Source organism: Lonchura striata, chromosome 3, assembly GCF_050655825.1.
Source record: "Lonchura striata isolate lonStrDom1 chromosome 3, ASM5065582v1, whole genome shotgun sequence".
Classification (NCBI taxonomy): Eukaryota; Metazoa; Chordata; class Aves; order Passeriformes; family Estrildidae; genus Lonchura; species Lonchura striata.
In genome coordinates, this window is record NC_140705.1 from 52518203 (window position 1) to 52544314 (window position 26112).

The window sequence follows — 26112 nt, forward strand, 5'->3', positions numbered from 1 at the left end:
ACAAACAAAAAAACACACACACACACAAAAAAAAAACAAACAAGAAAAGCTATTTAAACTGAATTACTGGCATTATTATTATTTTCACCTCTCCACAACCTAGCTATGACTTCCAGTGAATCCTGAGTTAAAAGTTCATAATTCCAGCTGAACTTAATGGGAGTATTTACACAAGAATTGTGTTGCAATACCTAATAAGCTTGGTTGTGGGGAAATCTCTTTTGCTCTGTCTGTACTGATTTTATTCTATAGAACATTCCCGCTGCTGTAGTTCCACCAATAAGAGGGAATAATTGTAACACTGCTGTGACTGATCACTACTAATTCAACAACCATATATATCTTCTGTTCATGGCCCAGGGCAGATTGCAGTGTTTGCATGTTGGTGGCTGCTGCTGCCTTGTCCATCACTATCACAACAGAAGTTCTGCTGGGAAGCAACTCATAAGAAAAATGAGATTTTCATCAGGTCCTCTATGTCTCTACTTTCTTCATGGATGTGATAAAAAAAGTGATATTTTTTTTGAGGTCACTGTGAAGACTAACAAGTAAACACTTATAAAGGACTTTGAAGATGAAAAATGTGAAATATTCCACTTAGTTATTAAAGCATGGATGAGGCCAAAGCAATGACCAGTCATCTAATTTGAATGATATATTGTTTTATAATGTCCTATTGATGCTGGGTTTTTTTTTTAAATTTGATGGGCAGCAGCCAATCTCTGCACATAAACAGTAACACCAGGATCTGCACGTCATCTTTATAAACTTTGGAAAAATTATTCATCTCTTTTAATAATGAGAAGAAAAAAAAATAAGGAAGAGAGAGAAAGAAAGAGAAAGAGAGAAAGAAGAGAGAGAGAGAAAGAGAGAGAAAGAGAGAAGGAGAGAAAGACAGAAAAAGAAAGAAAGAAAGAAAGAAAGAAAGAAAGAAAGAAAGAAAGAAAGAAAGAAAGAAAGAAAGAAAGAAAGAAAGAAAGAAAAGAAAGAAAAGAAAGAAAGAAAGAAAGAGAGAAAGAGAGAAAGAGAGAAAGAGAGAAAGAGAGAAAGAGAGAAAGAAAGAGAGAAAGAGAGAAAGAGAGAGAGAAAGAGAGAAAGAGAGAAAGAGAGAAAGAAAGAAAGAAAAAGAAAGAAAGAAAGAAAGAAAGAAAGAAAGAAAGAAAGAAAGAAAGAAAGAAAGAAAGAAAGAAAGAAAGAAAGAAAGAAAGAAAGAAAGAAAGAAAGAAAGAAAGAAAGAAAGAAAGAAAGAAAGAAAAATAGATATGTTATTTGAGCAAATGTGAGGTGTAGGGCAATGTTTCATATTAACCCTGGTTTCCTCTTCATACATCTGATTTCTTTGAAAAACACAGCCATAGTTCATCCACCAGCCCTATGGCCCACATTGCTCCTAAGGGAGGCTCAATGCTGTGGTTAGAAAGAACTAAAGGAAAAATATTGCTGAGGAATTTAACCAAATTTTTCAATGTAGCAGCTTTGTAAGAAAAGAGGATTCACTGAAGCTAAAGTTTCTCATGAAAATCATGGTGTGTTCATTGATATTACCAGGAAAGTTTGAAATATTTCTATCTAGGGCCAAATATAAACCATTGGATGGCATTGGATTGCATTTGGTTGGATTGGGTAAGGTAGAGTAAGGTACCTTCTAGAATATGGAGAAGTGGAAATTAAACCCTTGTTCCTCCTCTGTCCAAGCACATGGTATCATGGTGTCTCTCCCCTGATGTAACCAGTGATTTCTGATCAATTATTTCCTCTTTCCAAAATCAGTTAGGACTTTTCTGCAGGGAGACTGCCACAGAGGAAAAGAAGTCCTTCAGCCTGCAGTGACAGGGATTCTCAGCTACTCAGCAGAGAACTGGACAGTGAGAGCAACCTGGGCAATGTGCTACCATGGACCTGGAAAGCTGGGAAGAACATGGATAGTAAGCAGCAGAGGATGGGCTGGAAAAGCCTGTGCCCATGTGATGCAAATCATTAGGTAAGATGCACTTTTCAATTTCTTGCTGCAGAGTCCATAGCAAATGTAATGGCAAAGAGAGACGTGAGCATGGATTTCCCACAGGACAGGCAAGCTCTCTCCTCACCCTAGGAGACACAGGCAAAAGAGGAGGAAGGGAGGGAACAGTGCTTTCCAGGGGTTGATGAAAAGTTTCTCAAGCCTGGGTGAAACAAAACTAATAAGAATGATTTTGGAAATCAGAAATGTCAGTGAGCTTGGGTTTATTTTCTCATACCCTATCAGTTGCCTGACCTTGCCTCTATACATTCCTTTGTCTATACACAGCAGTGCAAAAGGGACATTATTTCATCTAACTTTGGGCACATATATATTTTAAGACACTATTCATGTCAGCTCTTTTAGACATCTATCGCAAGACAAATTAGTTATAAAATACCTGTGTCTTTCCACTGACAACAAAAGCAGTCAAGAAGAAAAGTTCATATGCAAATATGTGGTCAGATCAATTTTAACTCCATGACTATACCCCCCACATCCTTCTCATTTCCCCCATGAAAAAATACAGATGCTCTCACAGCACAGAGTTCAGCACAAGCAGGGCTCTGCTTGCCGAGTTACACCAGGTTGTGCTCATTGATGAGTGAAACCAGGTTGAAATTCAACTGCTGGCTGTACCCTCCCACTCATTATCTCTGCTGAGTGTTTAGATCTCAGGGAATTTGTGGAGTTTCTGGGTTTCCAGATACCAGATAGTCTTTTTTTTGAGGCACTGGGTGTAATTCCTTCAATGATTGTGGAGGAATCTCTAGAGGGGAACCTCACGATCATTGCTCGCTCTCTTCTCTTAAGGGAAGAAATTGAACTCATGGTTTTCTGACAAATGCTTGTTTTCTGCTGTTGTCAGAAAGCCAGGAGACATTTAGCAGCTGTAACAGTGGAAGCTAAATAAAAGCAGAAAATTTCCTGTCTGCTGCTACACTGCACAAGCACACAAAGTGAGGTTAAAGAGAGGTAGATCTGCTCCATGGGACACTGTCACCCAAAATAATTTTTGAAGGGGCAAAGTCTTCCCTCCCCTCACCCTTTGATACAGGTTTAACTCCATAAAGCACAGTCCAGTGATCTCTGTAACCTAAGTTGCATATTCAAATTAAGTTTGCATGTTGATTTTAAAAGTGAATTGGTTTTTTCAATAGAATACGGCCGCAGCCTTCCTCCAAGACACTAGTGTACGATTGATGGGATATCTGTTTCAGGATTACGTTTGTACAATGAAGTTCTCATGTTATAGGCCTGGTGTCAACAGACACAGAAGTCATAGAAATTATGGTAGAAAAGTTGACTTTGGTACAAGCAATACCTCAATTTCTTTGGAATATGAAACTCTTTCACTTTCTTTTCTACTTCTGTCTCCTAGGGCCCTGCTTCCTTCAAAGATAAAACTGACTGCTGGTTTCAAGGGCTATTTATTGCCATGACAGTGATATATCACTCTGAGTACTGCCTCTTAAAGGATTATTAGCACCTACCTGATCTGAAAAAGTACAAACATTCAACCAAAATTGCTGTATTAATAGATAAGTCTAAAATAAATAAACAGGAAACAAACAGAACCTTTTTAAAAGAAGGAACTGCAATTGAAATACTTTAAAGATAAATAAACTTTTAGATTTGACTCCCTCTAGAGTATATTTAAGGAAAAGCTTGAATCAGGAGATTCCTTTTTTGTTGTAAAAATTCCCTGTAGTCCAATCGAAGTTCTCTCCAAGTGCAAGAATCCCAGCCTCTCTTCAACAGGGCTCTCTGCCAGTTAGAGCTAAGCCCCTGCAGCGCTCAGACCAGAGCACCTTAGTGCCTCACCGCCACCAGGAAACAAAGGTGTATCCTCTTGTTCAGTAAGAGGTGATAGAGCTCTAATTGTGCATGCCTACATTTTCCAAAAAGGACACCAAAGCCTTCCTGTCTTCATCAACTAAATGCAGTAAGAGGGCTTTCATCAGGTCTGCAGTGCTGAGTCAGAGTTAGACCCATGTCTCCAGGGACCTGTTGTAGAACAGGACCTTCATTCACTTGGCCCCTGAGGATTCAAACAAACTCAACACAGTGTTGCAACATCTGAAGTTCCCAAATGTCTTTTTTTTTTCTTTTTTTTTTTTTTTTTTTTTTTTCTGGAATGAGGATCGGTTACCCATTTCAAAATGAGCAGGGCCACTGTAGTCACTTCGGTCATTGGAAGCCTTTTGGTGAAACTCCCTCAGTCCTGCTGTGCAGGACATGAGACACATGTATCCTCTTTATCTGCTAGTGCTCCCACTGGCACTCTGGTCAGCTGCACAGGTTAGTTTACAGGTGGCAGTGAGATATTGAACAGAAGAAAAGGTAGCACAGAATAAGCAACTGAATTTTCAAGAAAGAACCCCATGGAAACAAGACACAGAGTCTCTCAAAGCATTTATGTCCATGTTTCTAATGAAAAACAAGCAGAACATTAAATACATTCCATTAGTTTCTATGTAATAATGAAGAGGCAATACAGGATAGGCACAATTTTCCTTCTCTCTTTGCCAGAAAGTAAGATGAAAAAATACAATATTTGGGTAAGAAAAAAAAATAAAAAAAATAAGAGTGTGAGCTTACTGTCTGATTATGGATGTGAAAATAGAGAAACTATATTTCTTACTAACTAGGTCCATTACTTTCCAGCATGTGATGGATTCTCAGTTGCTAGGTTTTTAAAGCCACAAAATAAAGGAAAGAAGAAACCCAAACTTTGCTATCTTTTGCTGCATCAATGTATAGATAAATTCAGTCTGACTACAATACATGTACCTCCATGGAATAAATTTGGATCATTATGCCATAGACTCCAGAGAGTCAACATGACATATTGCATCATATCCCCCCACAAAAAAGAATTCACTAACAAACATCACTTCCAAAAGTGCTCCCTTATTCCACTTTTACATTATAGTTTCTTATGAAATATCTCAGTGGATGACTTTGGTGCTTTGCCACATTTCTCTCAATCTATTTATAAATGTTAGGTTGGAAAGAAAGTAAACATTGCAGGAAAAACACTTTATAAACTTTTACTATTTTCATATTATATTTGAACTGGAATTAGTTTTACTTAAAATAAATAATAATCCTGGAGTGGTCTGCAGAGTGACACAAAATCTCCCAAGCTTGTTAAAATAAAAATAATAATTAAAAAAAAGAAAACATAAAATAAGAATATAAACCGATTGGTTTATATCTCATCTGAGAACACAGAAAATTATGTCTGTTATGAGGGGGAAAAAAAAACCAAAAACCAGCCTGCAGGTAGACTTCATCCTGCATAGTATGTCACTGGTAACAGCCTTCAGGGCAATTACTGCTCTTTGATTATAAATCGAATTGATTAACATGCCACCAGAAAAGTGGCAGCATTGATGAGTATGTGATTCCTCCCGCTCCCCAGTAATGGATTAAACAAATGTTTCACACCTAAAGACTGCAGCTGCATTTGCAAAAGCACAACTGGCTTCTCAGAGGCAGAAAAGCGCTGGCTGGCAGAGTATGCTGCTGCTGCCTGCTGCTCCCTTCCCACCTCACACACCCAGCGACTTGCTGCTTGTTTATTTAAATGACACTGTTGTTTGAAATGATGGGGGCTTCTTATCCTCTTGAGTCATGCATTCTCTGTCTGCGATCCTCTGTTTAGGCACTTTTAGCACCTCATTAATTACTAACTGCAACAAAGTCATGCTGTTTTGCAACTCTATTGCCTTTGTTAAGAAATCTCAATCCTGTGTTAGAATGTGAAAGGGGACTGTTATCTACCATATGCCCTGCTTGACTCCATACTACAAAATTAGCTTTCTAGTTCCTGAAAAACATATACATGTGTTCCTTATATACATACCCCGTGGTTAAACAGCCTGGTTTCCGCTAAAAAACCTGCCAGTACCAACTGTAGAAGCTACCACTGCAGATAAAAGCCCCTCTTAACTCCACACGTTATAAATAAATGTTTTGTCCAGGAATGCACCATTTCTTAACAATGTCCTTAAAAATCTTAATAAAGTCATTAATAAGCTTTAATAATAAGTCCTGCTCAAAGTGCTACCCTAGATGCCTCTCCATGAGTCTGTGGGTACTAAGACCCTCTCAAACAGTTAACTATTAAAGATAAGTAACTAACAGATTAGGCAGTTGGAGATATTATTTCACTCTTAGATGGAAAATCTGTGGGACAACATAATGTAAGGACAATGAAAGTCTTCCCTGCGATGCTTTGAATGTTATCAGTGTATGTAAACTCTGCAGGCATATTAAAGCAGATTTGTAGGAGAGGTTTGATCCAAAAGGGATTTTGATAGCTGTGCAAAAAGCTGTGATTTAAGAATCATATTCAGCAGCAGCTGAAGCTGGAAGAACCTAATTAAATTCACAATGTCCTTTCTTGTTTGGGGTGAATGCTCCTCAGAGTACAGCTCCTGCAGAGACCCAGAGCCAGCACAGGCAGGACTCTTGTGTGAGCAGATTGTGGGCCAAACAGAGCTAAATTCACTGAGGATCTAGACCCAGCTACCAGTGGAACCAGACCCATCTCATCAAGCAGCATACAAAAACTTGTTTACAAAACAGGGACAGAAAAATAGAAATGGCAACAATAGTGACTTTTCTTAGTGGTTAGAATATATGCAGCCAGAAGACACCAGTTTCTGTTAATAAATTTTCATTTAATGTGAAATGTGCAAGGATACTTTAAAAAAAGAAACAAAAAATAAGATTTCCCTTCATGTGCCTTAAAATAATTTCCTTCTTATCATCTGACACCAAGAATGTTTATGGTGGCACAGATGCAGTACAGCAGCCTGTGAAGCAACCTCAGCCAAAGAATCACATAAGCGAGAGCTCAGGGTGTGGGGTGCAATTGCACCCTGAATCACACTCCCATGGAAGGTGCTCATGGAGCATGGGTCCACATGGTGGCCAAGTTTCATTGCCATTGGGCTAAAGGGAACTCTAGAAAAGACAAAATTGACTTTTTATTTGAAAGAAAGGATCTTAATTTCTCCCCTGATGAAGGAGGCTGGCTGACTCTGGCACGAATGGATATTTAGCTGTGCAGAAAATCCTAGCTGGGCTGAGTGTTTCCTTATTGCTAGCTCCTGCTTTCTCTCAATTCAGGATGAATGTCGATTCTGATAGCAGGCTGGAAGGAGCACCTATTACCACAGTCTATTTGCAGAGTTTAGACATCTAAATATTGAATTTTGGATGTTACTTGCAAAGTCATATGCCCACCAGGTAGGATTTCTACTCCTAAATTGAAGATGTTTCCCTATTTCATGGGATCTTGGCTTTCAAGTTGTAGCTGTCTAATGCCTGATTTGCAGTTTGTTTAATGTAGTAGATGTAGATATTAGCTTAGCAGAAGATCCACGTCACTAAATCCTTGTTATTCAAGGACCAGTCATCAACCTCATGCAAAAAGAGAACCAAGTTCAGAAGTAAAACACTATGTGATTCTTTCCATTCGTGAACAGCAGTCAGAAATATGCTGGAAGGTACACAAAAAGGGAAAGGCTTTCACTAGGGAACGTTATTTTCAGACAAGTACAAGGGCTTTTTTCAGTTCTGATGAACTGAATGCAAAATATGAACTGATGCAATATATCCAATTGCTTCAAACTCTCCAGGCATAGTGATGGATATCAGCTTGAGCTTAAAAATCCTCCTGAAGAGTACCACGTCACCAGTGCACCAGAGTCAAGCAGAGAACAAATATTCTTCAGGACTACCATTTTGCAGTTTTCCAGAATTTCACTTTACGCCTTGAAATAAGCAACAAGAGCATTTGGGTACAGAAGTGTTCCAGGCTGCTCAGCACTATCCGCCTAATACTGAAACACCACACAGAATAAGTATCAGTGACACATTTACCAATGTTTAGTTAAGGACAGGGCAGGGTAACCCATGGTTGTAATGCTCTGCTCCTCATGCTGTGAAAGTGGCTGCCCGGTTCCTCAGCTACACCTCCTACAACTCTGTAATACCTCTTATGGCTTCAGGCACCAGAGCTGAACTTCTTCAGTAAATCCTGGCAATGGGATGGCATTGTTGAGGACAGCTGGAACTGCAGAACATGAGCTCTATCAACAGTGTGCACCATCGTCCTTCTTCATGCCCACCTGCTCCTCTGTATGAACATTAGGCAACCTGCCCATCACCCACACCATGTGCCAAGTGAGCACACACATAAAGAAATGGGCTTGTTCCCTCGTCCCTGCCTTTCCAAGGAACTCTACATTTGAAATCTCACCTACTGTAGTAAGATTGCTTCACTGACCTATTTGAGACACTCCCTACCCTTACTGTTTTACGTGTCAGGTTTTTAATTTCATTATGGTGTACCATACCAGGAAACTGAATATGCTGAAGAAAACCTTTTTTGTGTTTCATCTTTCAGCCAGATATTTCCCAAACCCTTGGACCAGCAGAGCCCAGGAAGTGGGAATGAGCAAGTCACTTGGGCAAATGTGGAATCTACTTAGATGGACATTAACACCAAAGAAATTCACAGGAAACACTGCCAAAGTGAGAAAACAACTCCTCCCAAATACTGAAATCATAGAGAAATCAATGCCTAGACAAATGGATGTGTCAGATAGCTGTGAACCTCTGCTGCTTGTTACTCACATCCTCCAGCTTTACCCAGTGATAGTTCCACCCTATGGGCTGTCACCATGGGATAAGCAGACTTGGGCAAACTGATGCATGAATTTAAGCCAGTACAGTTATTCTAGTATTGCCTTCTGGATGCTTGAAGTTAGCCTACATCAAAATTTTTGTTTGTTTTTTTTTTTAATTTAGCATACATTAGACAAACATTTGTGTTAATTGCTTCTGTTCTAGAATGAGCATTTGCACCCAAAATACACAGATACTTCCATGGCAATGCTGAGGTTTTTTCTTGCAGACACAGTTGCTCTAGGCACAGATTCTGCAAACACAGAACAAAAAGTTGGTCTGTATCCCAAGAGTTTTACAATTGGATCACAAGTCCAAGAGAAGACCAACTGATAGATGAATACAGGGAAACAATGACTTAGCACGGTTTGATCATCCTCGTATTAGCTGCTAAAACTTCCTCTGTGCCAAAAACTTCTCATTTTGAGGCCTTCCTGTTGGGCTTTCTTAACTGAACTGCATCTGGAAGGTTTGTGCTGCAAAATTTGTTTGTGTGTTTTTCCCACAAATACGCCTTTTTTTTTTTCCCAGCATACAATAAAACAACAATTCATCCCTCCTCCAGTATGATCCTGAAGACCAGATCCAAACCCATATCAGACTGATAAAAGGTCAAGCTGACAGCAGCAGGCTTTGGACCTGACCCAGAGAGAGGGGTAGTCCAGATTGACATGCTAATTTAGGACCTGATCCTCTAAACTTTGATTACACTGGGATTTTATTACAATGACAGAATTGCACAAGTTGGAGATGGGAAGAATCAATTAGGTCATCTAGTCAATTTGTTGCCAGTGTAGGATTGTTTTCTGCTGCACATGTTGTTAGTGTTTTGCCATTAGATATTTTGAATATCTGAAACATAAAGACATTATTAAGAATATTGGGACTGGATCTTTAGGAATCAGTTTATTTTAAAAAAAGTATACTTAAGTCCAACTTGTTGCAAAAAGAGTATTTTTCATGGCTCACTTTTTTCAGTATACTTAGACTATTCAAATACTGTTTGTGATATTAACAGCTTTTGAGAATACTTGTGATGTTACAGGAGATTAACCTCCTAAATTGAACATGGCTAAATAACAAATGGTTTGTGTTAGGAAACACAGAGAAAAGTAACAACTGTCAGATTGGGAAATACAGAAAAGACATACACACAGAAACACAAATACTTACATGTATATGTGTGTGCCTGTGTGTGTGTTTTCTGGATAATTCTTTATATATTGGTGTCTTTCTGTGTGCCTTGCCAACTGTGCTTGCCCTTAGTTTATACAGGAAAAGAAAAATCTGGAGCAAAGACTGTCATGATTTGGGGTCCTGTGTGGTGCCAAGAATATTGTGGGTGTTTAACAAATAGTAGATGTGTCGAGTTGTGCAACCGTTACTCAGGACTCCTGCTCCAGTCCTCCAACCCTTCTCAGTTCTCAGACATTACTGACCCAGATCTGTGGGGAAGCTACCAGGAATGACTCCTTGGTGATGGAATCTGATCTATGCCATCTACACCCTGATCAGTACCCAAAAAATAAGGATATGTATCGGACATGCTATGTTTCATTTTCAAGTTATATATGAGAATTAATCCTTTATTCCTTTACTGTGTTTCCCAAGTTGAAAAGGCAAATTAGTGACTCTTTTGTTCACTTACACAAACTATTTCCAGTCTAGAGAAGAATGACAAAGGGTGAGCATTCAGCTGTCTTGTTCACATGATTAGTTTTTATGACTAGAGTGCTATTTTAAGCAAACACAATACCAGTGATTAATTGAATATTAATATTTTATTTGGGATATAATCGGAGGATCCTGAGGCCACTTTTTTTCTAATATGATGTACTAGCTATTTGGAAAAATGAAATCAACATTTTTTAGCTGTGGGATTTTGCAAGGAGCAACTGATGGGCAGGAATTACGATAGCGAAAACATCACACACTATTACTCTGACAAAAGGATTATACTTCTTAATTTTTTTTTTTTTTAAATCCAAACCACAGAAAAACAATACCTAGCTGATTTTACAGACTCCTGCTGCTGGCTCCATTGCAGCTCAGTAAAACAGACGCATTTGACTTTCCGGCAACACACAGACCATCAGCCGTTCTTTCCCTCCCCACCCTCTTTAATAAACCCCAAAACAGAGAGGCGCATTAAACCACCCTGGGAACTGTTTCTGATTCATCTGTTTTGCTTGCAAGGAAACATTGCATCCAACTCCCTCCACAGTGTGTGCTGCTGCTGGCTCCTCATGTCTCCCGGCCTGGTGAAGGGAGGCTTCTTGCATGCTGGATCACCCCAAAACTCATCGTCCACTGACCGCAGGCCCAGGCACAGCTGTGCAGCCCTGCACAGCCCAGCCCGGTCACTGGCTCTGCCTCCCCAGGGCTGATGTCAGCCTGAACTTTGCTGCTGATATCTCATCCATCGGGATGAGCGACATAAACAGAGAATTGCCAGAGTTTTCCTCTGGAACAAGCTCCTTCCACACATTTCAACAATATAAATCTTCCCCTTTTATCACAGAACGGCAGTAACTGTTTATGGGTTCAGTTTGTTATTGTTGTTGGGTGGTTTTTTTCCCCCCTGATGGGGCTGGTTTTTGGATGCAACCAGGCTCCTAGCGTCCTCTCACCCTGCCGCTTTTTGGATTCTGTCTTGAGTCAAGGCACAGCTTTTGTTTTCTCCTCGGTCTGTGTCTCTGCCCTTCTTCCACAGCAAATAAACCACCTCTCCCCCCTGCTGCTGGTCACTCATGCATACCCTGCCCTACTGCTTGGCTCTCGGTTGATGCACACTCCACAAGCCGGTTTTGCTGAGGCTCTTGGGTGACCCATGCAGTCCCCGGGGCTGTCTCCCAACACATCTGTCCCATGCATCTCTGCTGGAGCAGGGACACAGCGAAGGGAAGACGCTGGAGAGACAGTGAGCAGAGTTTCTCAGTCGTGCTTTGTCAGAGCAAGGAGAGGGAGTGCACTCCCCATTTGTTTAATGTTTTCCTTATGTTTCTCGTAGAGCGTTTATTTTTTGACATGCTTTCTCTGCCCACTGGTGCTAATGCTGCTTGAGTGAGTTGGCTGGCTAGATGCAGGTTGGCTCACATACATGGTCCCATCCTTTCTCCACTGCCTTGTTTATTTATGCCACTTGCCTGGCTTGGTCAGCTATTTATACACACTAGCACACAAGAAGTTTCAACCTCCAACGAAACAAAACATCGAGACAAATGCACTTTCTACACATCAGGGTAGCCCCCAGTTTCGTCTGCTGAATGATTTTTATTTTATGCCTCTCTGGCAATCCCACCCCATCCGGCTCAAGTATCCTGGATTAGAAAGACTTTCCCCGGAGTCCTTTTCAAAGGGAGCCTCCCACAGACCTTTAAATCCCCCACATTTTATGGTGCCGATATTTAACAGCTCTGAGAGGAACAGCGGGGGGGGGGGGGGGGGGGAGTGGGGAAAACAGTTACAAATAAGAGTGGCCGCTCCTCACCCCATTGAGGTTCTTGATGTGATCAGCGCCGGTTTACAGGGCTCGCTCCCTCATCCCAGCGATAGGCACTGAGATAAGAAGGCAAGCGAGAGAGGGCTCAGTGAAGTCACCAGTTTTACCTTGAGTCAGCCTCACCACCCCCTTTGTAGCCTTCCCCTTCGCCCCAAAAGGAAACCTTTGCCGGAGAAAAAGAAACTCGATACCCTTCTGCCAAACAGGCGGCCTCGCTTCGCCGAGGTGCCCTGAGCTGCTCCCTTGCTGCCGGCGCTCTGCTGAGGGTCCCGGCGGCGAGAGGCGGCTGTGCTCACCCCCGGCTCACAGGGCTCCGCTCGACCCCAGCCCGGGACAGCCCCGTGTGTCGCCTGCCGCCAGCCGGCCGTGGGGACGGTCCCCGGCCCCGGCAGGACACGCGGGTTTGCTCTGTTCCTTCCCACCGGAGAAGCCACCCCGGAAAATCCCTGCCCAGTGGGGAAAGGCCACAAAGGAGAAAATCTCGAGAGGCTGGAGACCCCTCAGCGCGTCACTCCCATCTCCTCACCTCCACTGGGAGCCGGGATGTAAGGGGCAAATTCGGGGAAGAGAGGCTGCCGTGCGGTGTCCCCCTCCGCAGGGAAGGGGCTGAGCACCCCGCCCCGTCCCCCCGGCGAGTGGGGGCGCCCCTCCCCACGGAGGGGCCGGGGCGCGGGGGGCAGCGGCATCTCCGCGGTGACCCCGACAAGGCCGGCGGCGGAGGGGAGGCGAGCGGAGACCGGCGGGAGGGGGCTGCCAGCGAGGCTGCAGAACCCTACCGCCCGCGGGCCCCGCTGCCGGAGGATGCTCGGGCGCCGATTCCCCGAGGGGGCTCGGCCGGGAGCGGGGAGCCTCCTCCCGCCGTGCCGGGGCGCTGGGGCTCGCCTCCTCCCGGCCCGCCCCGCCCCGGGGCCTCTCCCCCGGGGCCCCGCTCCGGAGCAGCTCCCGCATGAAGCCCGGGGGCTCCTGGTCGGCGGGCGGGAGAGCCGGGGGGGCCCGGCCCACCTGCGCCCGGCGGCTGGCGGTGCCCGCGGCGCAGTGCGCGGCTGCTCCGGATCGGCGGCGGCGGGGCTGGGTCCTCCCTCTGCCCCCCCGCCGCTCCCGCCCTCGCACACTCCTCTCCCACCGCCATCCATCCATCCGTCCTGTCGGCACCTCGCCCGCCCGGCGCACACACGGGCGCGCACAGCCGCACGCACCCCGGCACCCTCACAACATGCTGCCGGCCACCGGCCCGGCATGGACCCCGGCGGCGGCTGCTCGGCTCCTCTCCGCTGCTGACTGCCCTCTGAGGTTTGCGGCAGGTAGCGGGGCAGACTGCTGGAAAGTGCAATAGGAAAAGCGAAGGGGAAGGGAAAAAAAAAAAAAAAAAAAAAAAAAGAGGGAGAAAAAAAAAAAAAAGGCAAAAGACATCAAGCCGGCCAAGCCCAGCTTTGGATCTCAGTGCAGGTATTTCTGCTGCTGTGTTCATCCCTTGCCGCCTACCACCCCGGTTTATTATTTCTTTTTTTAAGGAAAGAAAAAAAAGGACGAAAAGGAGAAGTCGAACATTCAAAGGGTTACTATGCAATTGCGACTGATTTCTTGGTTTTTTATCACTTTGAACTTTATGGAATACATTGGCAGCCAGCACGCCTCCAGGGTACGGCGACAGGGAAGAAGTAAGTGCGAAGAGATTTATACTTTGATAACTTCTGGTTCCTCTCGTTGTGCTGTTCACCTGTGTGGGGGGTTCCGTGCCCCCGGTGCCCGGGCGAGTGCGCTGGGACCTAAATCCCGCGTTAGCGGCGCGGCCGAGCGGATTTGCAGGCAGTTTCATTCAACTGGAGGGATGGAAGCGGTTTTTGACCTCTCTCTGCTCTTGTTTCTCACCTCACCGGGATGAGCAGCGCGGGCTCTGGGAAGACCTGCGTCTGATGCTTTACATTTTAATGTCTGGTGAAAGGGAACGTCCTTTCTTAGGTCTTCCCTCTTTCTGAAGGGAAAGGGCGATGACACGACAGGTAACTTTTGCCGGTATGCCCTAATCGCCTTTCTCCATCCCAGTCAAGAAGCCCCCTTGCCAAGAACGGGAAGTACCGATTATCGCTATACGTTAAACCTGGCGCCCGGCAATGCGGAGGGGGGCTGGGGGTGTCGCGGCTCTGTCCGACCCGTTGGCTTTCAGCCTCTGTTGGCCACTTTGCCACCGTCCTGGGACTGTGGCCCCTGTGGCCCTTGAATTTTTAAATTTTTTTAATTTTTAAATTTTATTCCCATGGGATGAGACGAGTCCATCCCTTCTGATTTAACCGGTCCTGGTCCATCTCCGCCCGGGTCCGGGGCAGGGGCAGGAGGCAGGCGGGGGCCCGGGGAGAGCGGTGCAGTACCCAGGTGTTGGCAGAAGGTCCCTGCTCCCGTGAGGGCTAGAGAGGCGAGCCCCCCGTCATCGGGGAAGAAAGAACAAGGAGGCAGCAGCGAGTCACCCCCTTGGGAAGTCGCTGTCCAGGTCGCGGGGCGCTGTCACGGTCAGGCGGTCTCTGGCTCCGGCGTGGGGGTGCGGCGTGGGGCCGAATCCGCGGTGACACCTCCGGCAGCGCCGCGGGTCGGAGCTGTGCCGTGACCCTCCCGCAAGGAGCCGTGGATGAGGCGGGACGCGGCAGCAGAGGCCACCGGGACGAGCCCCCGACCCGGCCTGGCCACCCCGCCTGAATCGGACCCGCCGCTGTTTCAGGGCAGGAGGCATTTTCTGCGCACCTACCGCGGAGGGGCTGATCATGCCTGCCCGCTCTCCCTGACAGCTGCAGACACCGAGGAAATGTCATAAAACACAGCACCCTGCATTTCATCAGCAAGAAGTAACTGAGTTACTTCCTCAGGGAGGGGAGGTACTGTTATTTTAATTTTCTCCCGCTCAGCCTTCGCTCCCTTGCCCTGTTTGGCACGGCTGGCCCTTGAAAGCCTCCTTTGTATGGTTTGCCTCCTGCAAACAAGTTTTGATTCACCTAAAGTGCCCCTAAAGCGGAGCTGAGGACGAGAGAAACAGGGGCTCCAGTCCTCCGATCCCCACGGCCTCACAGCGAGGGAGCACTAAGGGCTAAGTAAAACATGTCAGGGCATCCGGTTTATTATCCTTGGCAAGGGAGGGCTCCGCAGCCTCCATCACCTCCCACCCACTCCTTTAACCCCTGGCAACCGCGGACCCGCAAGCTGCGGCTGCCCCCCGCCCCCAGCCGTAGGGACGCTCCGACGGGCGCGGCAGAGGTTCAGCCCCGGGCTGGGGGCACGGCAGGGCTCGGGGGTAGGACGGCCCCGCGGGGCGAGGGTCGCGGAGCGGGGCCCCCTCCTCCCGGACTCGCTCCGGCACCTGGTGCGCGGCGCGCCGGGCCAGCGCCGGGCCGGCGGCGACCTCTGCTGTCCCGTGCCGCGGCGGGCAGCCCGCGGCCGCAGGTGCTCGGCTCCCGCCGCACGGCACGGCACGGCCCGGCCCGGCACGGCAGCTGCCCCGCGCTCGGCGGGACGAGGCAGGTCTGCCTCCTGCCCCCGGCCGCTCGCTGCGCTGGGCGCGGGGCGGCCGCCGCGCCCGGGCGGCGGGGCAGACGCTCTGTAATCTTCCGTCCCACCTCGTTCGTCCTCAGACAACCTGCCTAGCGGGGTAACTTTCGGGAAAGAGAGGTGGAAGGAAGTGCTGGCCGCGAATATTTAGCTGGTTGGTACACCGTGGAGAAGGTACCGAGCATTTGCTCCAAGTTTTATGGTTAAAATGTAAGAGTTAAGATAAATTCAGAGCAGAGCAAGTGTCTGGAAAACCACAGTTAGAAGGTCAGAATGGGAATCTGCCTCGTTATTTTGGCAGTGGAGGCAAAGAGCCTTTCAGAACACCTCACCTAGACATGCTATATGTTGTCTACTGGCCAAGGTCTTCAAATCCAGCTGGTTATAACACATGATTTGGTATAAATAGCAGTTACTTAGCTTGAAGGAAAAAATTAGAGAGTGTTTATAGAAGTTATTATAAGAGTGGTTCTGATCACTTGCACTAATCACTTCAGTTTTAAAAACCTATGAATCGCTGTTAGTGAATAATGCAACTTTATTTTGATTATAGTGTGCAGATAAAGATGACACTTGTCCAGTTGATCTACTGTGTGGAAGACTTTTCCAGGATTTCTGTTTCTTTTGCTGAGATAGTCTCCTTTAATCACAAATCATAAGCACATTTCTAGAGAAATGCTTTTAAATTTCTCTTTAATGTACTTATTTTTAAATATAGCACAAATAACTTCCCATCAAGCACTCAGTGAACCCATGTTACTTTGTTTTGGTATTATCGGACTCCTCCATTCCATGTATTATATTGTAGACCTACGTATTTTAACATAAAGAAATTATAAAACTGGCTAATTCAGAATACGCTATGCCAGAGTCCCAGCTGGTATAAATTGAAGTTTCTTTGTTAAATTACCCCATCAGAAAGACCTTCTCCTGGAGAATTACTTATTTTTGTACCTATTGCCAAAGTAATCCTTCCTATGAGAATTGTCTAGTTTGCGATCCTTTTGCTCTCCAAACTCCCACTGAATTTTCTAGTTGGGGAATCTTGAATTTCTGTCTCATGATCAGTAGTAAAGATAGAGTTGACTGTGGAGAGATAAAACTCCTCTGAAGTCAACAACAAAGTGCAGACAGATGATTGTGTCCAGAATTAGACATAGAACACAATCAATAAAAGTTTAAAAGCAAACATACTACTAGCAGAAAAAATTGTGGTTTTATTCTGATAAGAGCAATTAAGATTAACAAAGTTTCTAGTTTGAGTCTTACAAGACAGAGTAATATGCAGCTGAGTAGAGACTAGCACACCAATATGAATTTCTGTGTATCGGCCAGTGATTGCATTTTGCTTAGGAAAAAAAAGTCAATAGTTCAAAAAATATTTTGTCTCTGCAGGCTACTACCAACACCCAAAACTTAGTACTGACAATTATGCACATCTTTCACTGACCTTCTAGTAGACAGAAATGAAGTGTTATTTGCTGCGGGTCTGTGAATGACCGGCAGATCATTTGCCATGACCCTGTGGACTAGCAGTGAGCCATGGACTAAATTTGGAAATCTAGAATAAGCAAAGTGATAGAAAAATCTGTATTTCTACTATACTCCTACATTTATGTTTAAAATAATCTGTATGACTTTATGGAAATGTAACTTGGATGTAGAGTTGCCATGATTATTGGTAGCCCATCAAATTGCCTCCTGCCTTTCACTGCAACAGCATGTCCAGGGTACCCAGTGCTTGCTCTTTCCTTCCTTCCTTCCTTCCTTCCTTCCTTCCTTCCTTCCTTCCTTCCTTCCTTCCTTCCTGCCTGCCTTCCATTCCTCCTCTGTCCATTCCTCTGCTGATGCGGGTCTGCAGGTCTTCTAGCATCTGCTTCTGGTCACAATTACTAGTGGAGGGCTCCAGCCTGCAAACACTCTGCACCTCTGGCTTGATTTGCATTCAGCTACTTACAGACTCAAAATTAGGGTGATGATTAACAGCCTATTTGTATAGATAGCTGTATAAATTAAAACAAACCAGGAAAATATTAACAAAACACCAACTGGTAAAAATATTTCTTCAGTCTTTTTATACTCTTGAGTATATAATTCACATGGAGGTAGAAGGTCAGCAAGAAAAAAGGAATTACATTATTAGTTAAAATAACACTTAATTATAGAAGCAATTCTTTTAGTAGCTCACCACCTATATATATTATTGATAACTGCATGTATATTCAGGGTTGGCACATCACAGATGGCAGTACTACAGAGTTGGTATGTACTATAAATATTGTTGCTAATGTTTTAAAATAGAAATAATTTTGTATCTCAGTGCAGCAGTTTTAAGCAGAAGTTAGCCAGGCAAGCAGCCATCAAACAGCCCCCCTTGGGCAGGATTGAATTACTGTTAGTTCTCTTTCAAAGTGTATGCTGCTGATAACTTTTTTCTGTGATGTCTTCATATTAGCATTGTGAGGGTAAATACTTTGCTGGCAACAAGTGCATCTTTTTTTTTTTTTTTAGTGAAACTATATTTCTCATTTTTTGGGCGAGAATCTGTCCATTTAAAAGTAGACAGTAAAATTTCTATTGGAGTCATTGGAAGCAGAAGCTGTCCCATCGTGTTGCAAACTTTGAACATATCTCAGTGTAGTGATATCTTTAAAAATTAAATATCAGAAAATCACTACCAATCACTGAAAGCTTTAGAAGTGTGATAAGGATAGACTGCTAGTGTTGTTATTTTTTAAAAAATAACTCTGTTTGTATGTAAAATCTGTTCCTGATCATACCAGAATATGTGGAACAATAAGTGTTGCTATGCCAGGAGACTAAAGGATGTTACTGACCAGTTTCCATCTCATACCTGACATCTGAAAAGGTGATAATTCAAATTTTTTTTCCTATGACCTGCTGAAGACATTTCTTATACATTTATATATTTATGTATAAATATATTTATTTATATATATTTCTTATATAAAATTCACGTTACACTTTAAATACACATTGCCACAACTTCTCAAAGATATTGATGTAGGATGGTATACCTGAAAATACAGGAAAAGTCCTATTTGTCTCTGCAGATGGAATAAAATATTGCTGTTATTAGTAAGAAGGTTTTAGAGCTTGAACGTGCCTCCTTTACTTTCAGTGGAGAAAGTCCTATGGACTATGCTGGAACTGGAGTGAGTTTTTTCTGCAAGATCTCAGGATACATTTTGAGTTTGGAAGAAATCCCATACTAAAACACTTGCAAAATTACATGATTCAAATATGAACAGCCCCTAAAGAGGATAAAATAATGTCTCTTACCTTTCAAAACTATGATACTTAAACTGCTTGGGAGGCAGTCTCTCTCTTAATCATATGAAAAGTACTATTTTACTACTTCCACCTTTTGAGCCAACTGAAGCCAAATTAGTTAACTGAGACTAATTTCTTCTTTTGAGCTTTGCCCTTAATTTACCAAGCCTTTGCCAATTCCCATTCTGCTGTTTCTTCTTGCTATAAAATTTTCACTGGAGACTATGGAAGTTACACCTGATAAAATCTCAGCTAGAACTAAAAATCAGACTTACTCATTTTCTCTTGCTTAGCATGCTCATTTTGCTCTCTGGTTTGCAAAGCAAGCTGGCTGGACCACTGCACTTTATCGCTCACATTAACAAGCTGTTTGTCATTTCATACTCAATCATTTATAGATAGTGACTACTACCAATACTTCTTTAAAACTATGGATGTTCTTAAAAACTATTTTCCCCCTGCAGTGAATTGTCCCTTTTGCTTGAAATTAAGTTAGAAGTTGTGAAAACTTGGTGGAGGAGATATAAAAGCTTATAAGAAAATATTTTTGCCTCACTTCTGACTTCGGAGTCTGAACTACTCAAAATCACTTTGCCAATTTTTTACCAAAATCATTCTGAACACAACAATCTTTTCAGATGACAAAAGGCAATGTATGTTCTTATACAAAAGTCTGTCTGTCTGCTATCACCACAAACAATACTTCAGAAAAAAGTACTCAGAGAACATTTATTCAAGCAAAATGTGCTATGGCTCTCAAAAAAAAAAAAAAAAAAGAAAATATGAGAGCTCCAAGTCTTTTATAAATAATTGAATAACTGAGTTTTTGGTGACAGCAGAATCATTAAAATTAGATGCTTTGTACTTTAACCTTTTTTTTTGTTGCTAGTAAAGAGCAGTATGATGAGCAATGCTACTTAAGGAATGACTGTACCACGGTTGTACGACAGCTGACTAATAAACATTTCTGTGTGTTTCAGTTTCTAGATTATAAGCTATCAACCTTGCATTTTAAAATGTTAGTGTTACTTACTCCTGTAAAAAAACATAACTGTCACTGAAGTAAAGGAGACACAAAACACATCTTGCTCCTAGGCAAGAATTGACCTATGGGAATCAGAGCTGAACTGGGAGAGCCTTTGGCTGTGGCAGCAGCACTGAGCTCCTGCCAGCTTGCAGCAGCACCCCAGCCTTGCACTGGTATTTTGGCTCCACACAACAGAATAATTGGGAGGAAGAACATAAAGGAATGCTTATACAGTTCTTGTAGTGCTGATATAAACTTTATCCTTTCAAGCTTCTTAATGTATGTCAGTATTACATCCTGACAGGCTTCGTATTTAAAATTGCAAGGTCCTAGATGGAATTTCAGACATTTAGTATTTTCTGCAGGGTAAAGAAGATTTTGGGGCACTGTAAAATGAAACAGGAGGTCATTGATAGATGTTGGGATAGTAACGACGTGTGATTCCTGTGGCTTCCTGTAAAGGGCAAGGGCAAACACAGAAAAGCTTACATACAAGAATTGGACATAAGGTGCCTAAGATGTACCTGGGACAGGATTTAAATCCGAGTCCCTCACCTTCGAATAATACTTAATTTCTACCTCACCCTTGACACATACACATGGAGGTTTCTCAGATGCTCTGCCATTTCTAAAGTGATGTTTCATCATACTGACATTAAGCGTCTGCTTGACCTCAGGTCCTTTCATGCAGAGACTTTGAGATTTTCTTGTAAAGAAACCCTGTGTTAAAAATATGCAATGAATAAATAGCGACAAATAATAAATATATAAATGCAAAATTCCTCCACATGGAGCACACAATATTGTGGACGATTGCTTACTGACATTGGAATAAAGTCACGTGCATTCCTGCTCCATACCCAGACCTCAAGCCCTTGTCTTTCCTGTGCAAACTAAAATTGGTGCAAGCAGCAACCTGAGATGATATGCAAATCCAGGTGAAAAAACATAATTTCATTACAGTGTTTCAATACAGATAGGCTAGAGTCATGCTATATGGAAGAATCAATTTAGCTCAGGTTTTCAGTTCCTGGCCAAATGTTTTAGCAGCTCAGCTTTTGGATACATTAAGGAGCAGCAAGGCTTCTGCTCCTTTCTTGGTATGTTTCAGAAGAGTGAATTTTCCTTTCTCTTATTAAAGAATGTGCTGGTTTGCAGTGTGGTGTAGTAGTACCAGGGCACCTAAATTCCCTGGACATCCAGGATTTGATACAGTTTCTGACCTCATCTTTTGAGACCAGGTTAAGACTCCTTTGTTTAGCGTGCTGGATTTTTTCCCTTTTGTAGGCACCCAGCTCTTCTCTCCTACTAAAAGGCAACTGAAATACCTTGCTCTGAGCTGCCAGATGTACTTTGATGGAAGTGTCAATGGAGTACAGCACGAGACAAAGCAGGGATGTTTGAAACAGCATAAATCCTCTACCAAGCACCAGCTCATCCACCCCACTTCTCCCCAAATAACTCCCTGGGTATACAGCTTTACTGGTGACAGCATTTTCATGGGAAGTCACAGGAGAGGTAGGGCTTGAGATAGTTTAATTCAGCTTCCTTACAGGAAGCCTTACAGGTGAAGCTGTGTTTCAAGAGGAAGGAAGACAAGGTTCTCACGTAAACCAGAATCATAGGATCAACCAGCTAGTGGAACAAGATTTCCATTGCATTCCTTGAAAAACTTCTATGAACATCCACACGAACCAGAGCTACTAAAACCCGACACTTTAATATGTTTACAAAGTTTATGTATGTTATCAGCACATGCAATACTCCCATTAGGATTTATTACAGGTTTCTTCAGCAACAACATTTTTTATCATAACAGCTTAACTGGTCAGAGAGAGGAAAACAGCCAGTTTCTCCAGAGTGAGCCTCCCACACACACTTGCCCAGCATTATTGAGTTGCTTATTCATGAAGATTACACAAACCAGTGTCGGCAAGTGTTTCATAACCTTGTTTCCTTTTCCTAGAATGTTCATTATTAATTTCACTTTTTCTATGCCATTGAATAATGAGTTGCTGGTGTTATATTACTTGATGTGACTACCCTTCAAAATAGAAAAGTGGGAGCAAAGGCTATTTTTCAACATGGGAGTCAGAAGATGTGAAGTGCAAGTATTTCGCAAACACACAGGGATGGATGAAGATTCCAGAAAGTTTTAGTATAACACAGAACTAAAAATAATCAGCTGAAATGAGACCTTCTTGTGCTGGGCATGCAGGCCACAGATGTTTAATAGCAAGATCCTGAAGGCCTGGAACGCAAATAAATGACATGATTTTGTGTTTTGCAAAACACACAAAAAAACCCCCACAAGAGTTTCTGTTCTGCAGTCCAAAATGAAATCACACATTTGTCTCTTGTGTTTATGTTTTATGAAGAGCTGGGCAATTGACAAGTTTCGGAGTTGAGGGTGTATTAAAAGGGAAAGTAGAATTCTGTATGAGAGTGTAGAATTTATAACTTGTGCTATGTCAGATCAAGGCCCCGACTTTAGGAATGAAAATATTTAAATGTGCTTTTTAAGCTACCAGTTGAGGAGAAGTTTCAGATCTGTAAAAATCTGTCAGTAGGATTCAACTTCAAGTGAGTGTCAGCAAAAGGACATCCTCATCACTGCTTAGGTCACACATTATTTCTGAAGAATAGACCACAATCATTTTGAGGAACAGATAAACTTAAAAAATGACTTTCCCTAGACAAACTGTGGACAAAAATATTGCATTTAATCTCCATTGGTGTAATTTATTTCTGCTACAAACCTACAAAATCAATATGACTTGAAAGTGCTTATTCTCTTCCATGACTGGGTTCTTTCATCTGAGTAACTAACTAAGATACTAATCCTGCTTTAAAGCTCCAGCTTCCTTCAAACGTAGAACAAGTAAGCTGACACATTATTAACTCTGAGTTCAGTGTATCTAACAAGCAGTGACATATATTATGGTTGAATCATCTCAATCATTCTATGAATGTAAAATTTATGGAGGAAATTTCAAGCAAGCTTTCATTTATGTGGTATCTACATATTGTACCTGCTAATACACTGCTAAACACAAGTCTTCCCAAGCTTTATGGAGGTTAGAAGCACTGAGTGGGGAGTAATCAGAGTGAGGGCATCTTATTACTCTTAGCCAGGATCTGCTGGCCACAAAGGAAACTGTGAACTGTACAAGTTCAAGATGAGGACAGGCGGCTAATCACCTCTTTCTGAAATCACATAATTTCCAGCTACCCAGTGAGAAGAGAAGTTACTTTCTCCCTCAGGATAAATCACACCTGAGTCTGGATAAAAATAGATTAATCAAAAGAGTAGCCTTCTCTTGCATTTCCATACTTTCTTGATTATGTGAGAGAGGAGGATTCTAACCATAGCTGCCACTAAAAGACCACCAAGCATTATGAAACCAATCCATAATCCTTTTTGAAGCCTTGAATTATTTCTTGAAAAGTAAGTTATTCATCTATGAACTTGCTGGTTGAGCCTTCTAGTCTGGTTCCTTGACTGGCTGTGGTTACTTCTGGGAACAGGAAAAAGGGCCTGTGTTTTTCATCTGGAAGCATGCAGAGACCTTGGATACATCTTGTTCAAAAGAGATCAGTCACAGAAATTGCAGTACTGCATATAAGAGAGTCTATTCAGAAGTAGAATCTTCCTTAACTCCTACAAAAACATTCTCTGGCTTATATAGTTAATTCCCTGGAACACCCTGACCCCACAGCTGTTGTTCTAGAATTGGGAAAACTCATCTTTATGCGTTGTTATCTCTCCCTTCTCCCTTACCCATTAATATCTAGGTCTGTATATATGCATTCCTGTACATACACAAAAGTTCACATCAACACAAGCAAGAATTAAAGTATTTTCACTTTGAGCTTGCCTTAAAATATAGGTGAAATTCATGCTTATTACCTCAGATAGAAGTTTTTGACTCCACATAAAGTCCTTTGGTTTGGCTGAAAACTCCATCTCTTCTCCCACTGGTCTTATCATCTGTTTGGTCATGGAAAACAAAATAATTAGTTTCATGTAGGTTAAACCAAATGCTAAATTAAACAACAAAAAAATTGACTGGGAAGCTTTTATTTTTCTGATGAGCTCATGTTTAAAACTGTACCAGAAAGTTATATGGACCCTTCCCTTACTTTTCAAATGACCTGTATCACTAGGCTGGGAATTTTACTTAGCCACTTGGAAGGAAGACGATGCTCCAGAGGTTATGCTCTGGGCAGGAAAAATGTGTGGTTCCAGTGAAGAGGGTCTTTCCTTGCCACTGTGACAAAGCAGCAGCACTGCTGCTAATGTTCCTGGGATTGGCCATGCATATGGGTGCACTTCTGCAACTGCATTTGTGCACGTGCAAGGAAAGACAATATTCCTCTCTTATCAGCAAGCAGAAGTGTCATAATCATAAGACACATGCCATACTAACCCAAAGTTTTCAATTAGAGCCTCTGTATTTTTTTTAAATGGGAGATGGCTTAGGCAGAATAAACATGTCACAAGAGTTAAGGGACTGATTCTGCTTCTAGTTTCAACTCATGTCAGGTAGCAAGTATCTCACAGAGCCCTGCCAGCATAAGATTTGCATGTGCACTGAATCCAGCCTAAATGTTTATACAGGCTACAAAATAAACATGATAAGTGGGAGGTTTTTGTTACCAATCACCAAGAAAAGGAGTAGAAATGCAGTCTGAAATTCATTTTGTGAGTTGCTGGCACAGAACATGAGGGTATTCTGTCTTTTGTCAGAGAATCTATGCAATTTGCCACTTAAAAGTGTAGAAGAAATATTTTATGTCTTCATGTTGTACCTATTCACCGTGCCCAGCACTGTGTATTCCTGAGCATTTTCCTTCCCTCTCCTCCTACAGATATTGAACCTGAGCACTATCTTTTGAAGTAGTGCCTGAAGAAATTCACAAAATGAGAACAGGAACTGGAACAGACTAGCTAAATAAGTGTGCACAGGAATAGACACAAAATGTTGCATTTTCTGAAGTGTCAAGTGGTAGAGGAAGTAATAAGTCTAGATCAGCTCCATTAGCCTGCCAGATTTAATATATATATTATCCATGTCTTTCTCATAGTCCATTCAACACATGAACTCAGCCCAAGCCTACTGGAAATGAGAACTAGCAGGTGAATGCATTGAACCACAACAGACACCAGAATTCACATGCAATGATGCATACGGCATACCGGATATACAATAATGTGCCTTTTGTCAAATCAATTTTTAAAATATTTTCTCATAGTCTTAGAAATTTCTATTTCTCCTTAGTGTCACCCCAAATAAACATGTTTTTAGTGTTCTCTTGTCCTCACTCCCTTGTTTTTCTCTACAACCAAGTTTCTTCCTCGACACAGTTTTCCCTTTCGATTATAAATTTTTGCAACTTGCATTGCTGAGAGCAGGGTTTTGGGGAGAAATAGTGGAAAGAGAAAGGATGCCCTTGAGCTGTGGCGTGATGACTTGATGATAGCAGTGGGTTCCTTGGTAAGAGAAAAGAAGCAATGAACAACTTTGATTTACAGACAGATTGTAAATAAAAGCCATGAATCTCTGCATATACAGAAAGATGTGAATCCTTGGAGCCTATGTCAGATATAAGGAACAATGGGAAGGTTTGCAGAGAATAACAGAGAATGTAGCCCTGAGGTCTATCAAATGCAAGAATAGGAAGCGTGAAGTTTGCAAAGTGGTGAACTATTCTGAATGTGTCAGCTGACATCAAACATTTATGGCTGATTGACCACGCACAGATACCAAACTATCCATCCAGTTTGTCTACTGCTCTCCCCTTCAGGGACCAGCAGAAAAAATGCACTGTTTGCAAAAATATTGAGGGGGACGAAAGCCCCCTCCACAATGTTTTTCTTTTCCCCACCACTCTGTCAGGGATGGTCAAGAGGTATGGCAGGGCAATTGGCCTTGACTTAACACAACTTACAAACAGGAGTTTGTTCAGAAGTAGAATTCTCCTCCTCAGCTGCATGGCTGCAGGCAGGATGGGCAGCAGAGTTCCTCAGCTGAACAGCAATGAGCTCAGCTC

General features: G+C 42.9%; 1 protein-coding gene and 2 long non-coding RNA genes across 5 annotated transcripts in view; 2 read left to right on the forward strand and 1 right to left on the reverse strand.

Moving 5' to 3' along the window:
• Nucleotides 1-11440, forward strand: part of LOC110479692 (uncharacterized) — a 181410-nt gene extending 169970 nt beyond the window's left edge. The window contains exons 4-5 of one of the 3 annotated variants that reach the window (XR_014953744.1): nt 1771-1981; nt 3381-11440. This is a non-coding gene — a long non-coding RNA (uncharacterized LOC110479692). Of the gene's footprint in view, nt 1-1770 lie in introns of all 3 variants that reach the window. The other 2 variants (XR_014953745.1, XR_014953743.1) reach the window with 2 other exon arrangements.
• A 712-nt stretch (nt 11441-12152) lies between these two features.
• Nucleotides 12153-13181, reverse strand: LOC146767897 (uncharacterized). Its single transcript, XR_014953747.1, has 2 exons — nt 12733-13181; nt 12153-12262 (listed from the first exon to the last, which is right to left on the reverse strand). It is a non-coding gene; the product is annotated as an uncharacterized LOC146767897 (long non-coding RNA).
• An 84-nt stretch (nt 13182-13265) lies between these two features.
• Nucleotides 13266-26112, forward strand: part of RSPO3 (R-spondin 3) — a 58157-nt gene continuing 45310 nt past the window's right edge. Inside the window, exon 1 of the mRNA XM_021547154.4 lies at nt 13266-13864. Coding sequence (XP_021402829.1) covers nt 13768-13864 — 97 coding nt within the window. The 5' untranslated portion in view covers nt 13266-13767. The remainder of the gene's footprint in view (nt 13865-26112) is intronic.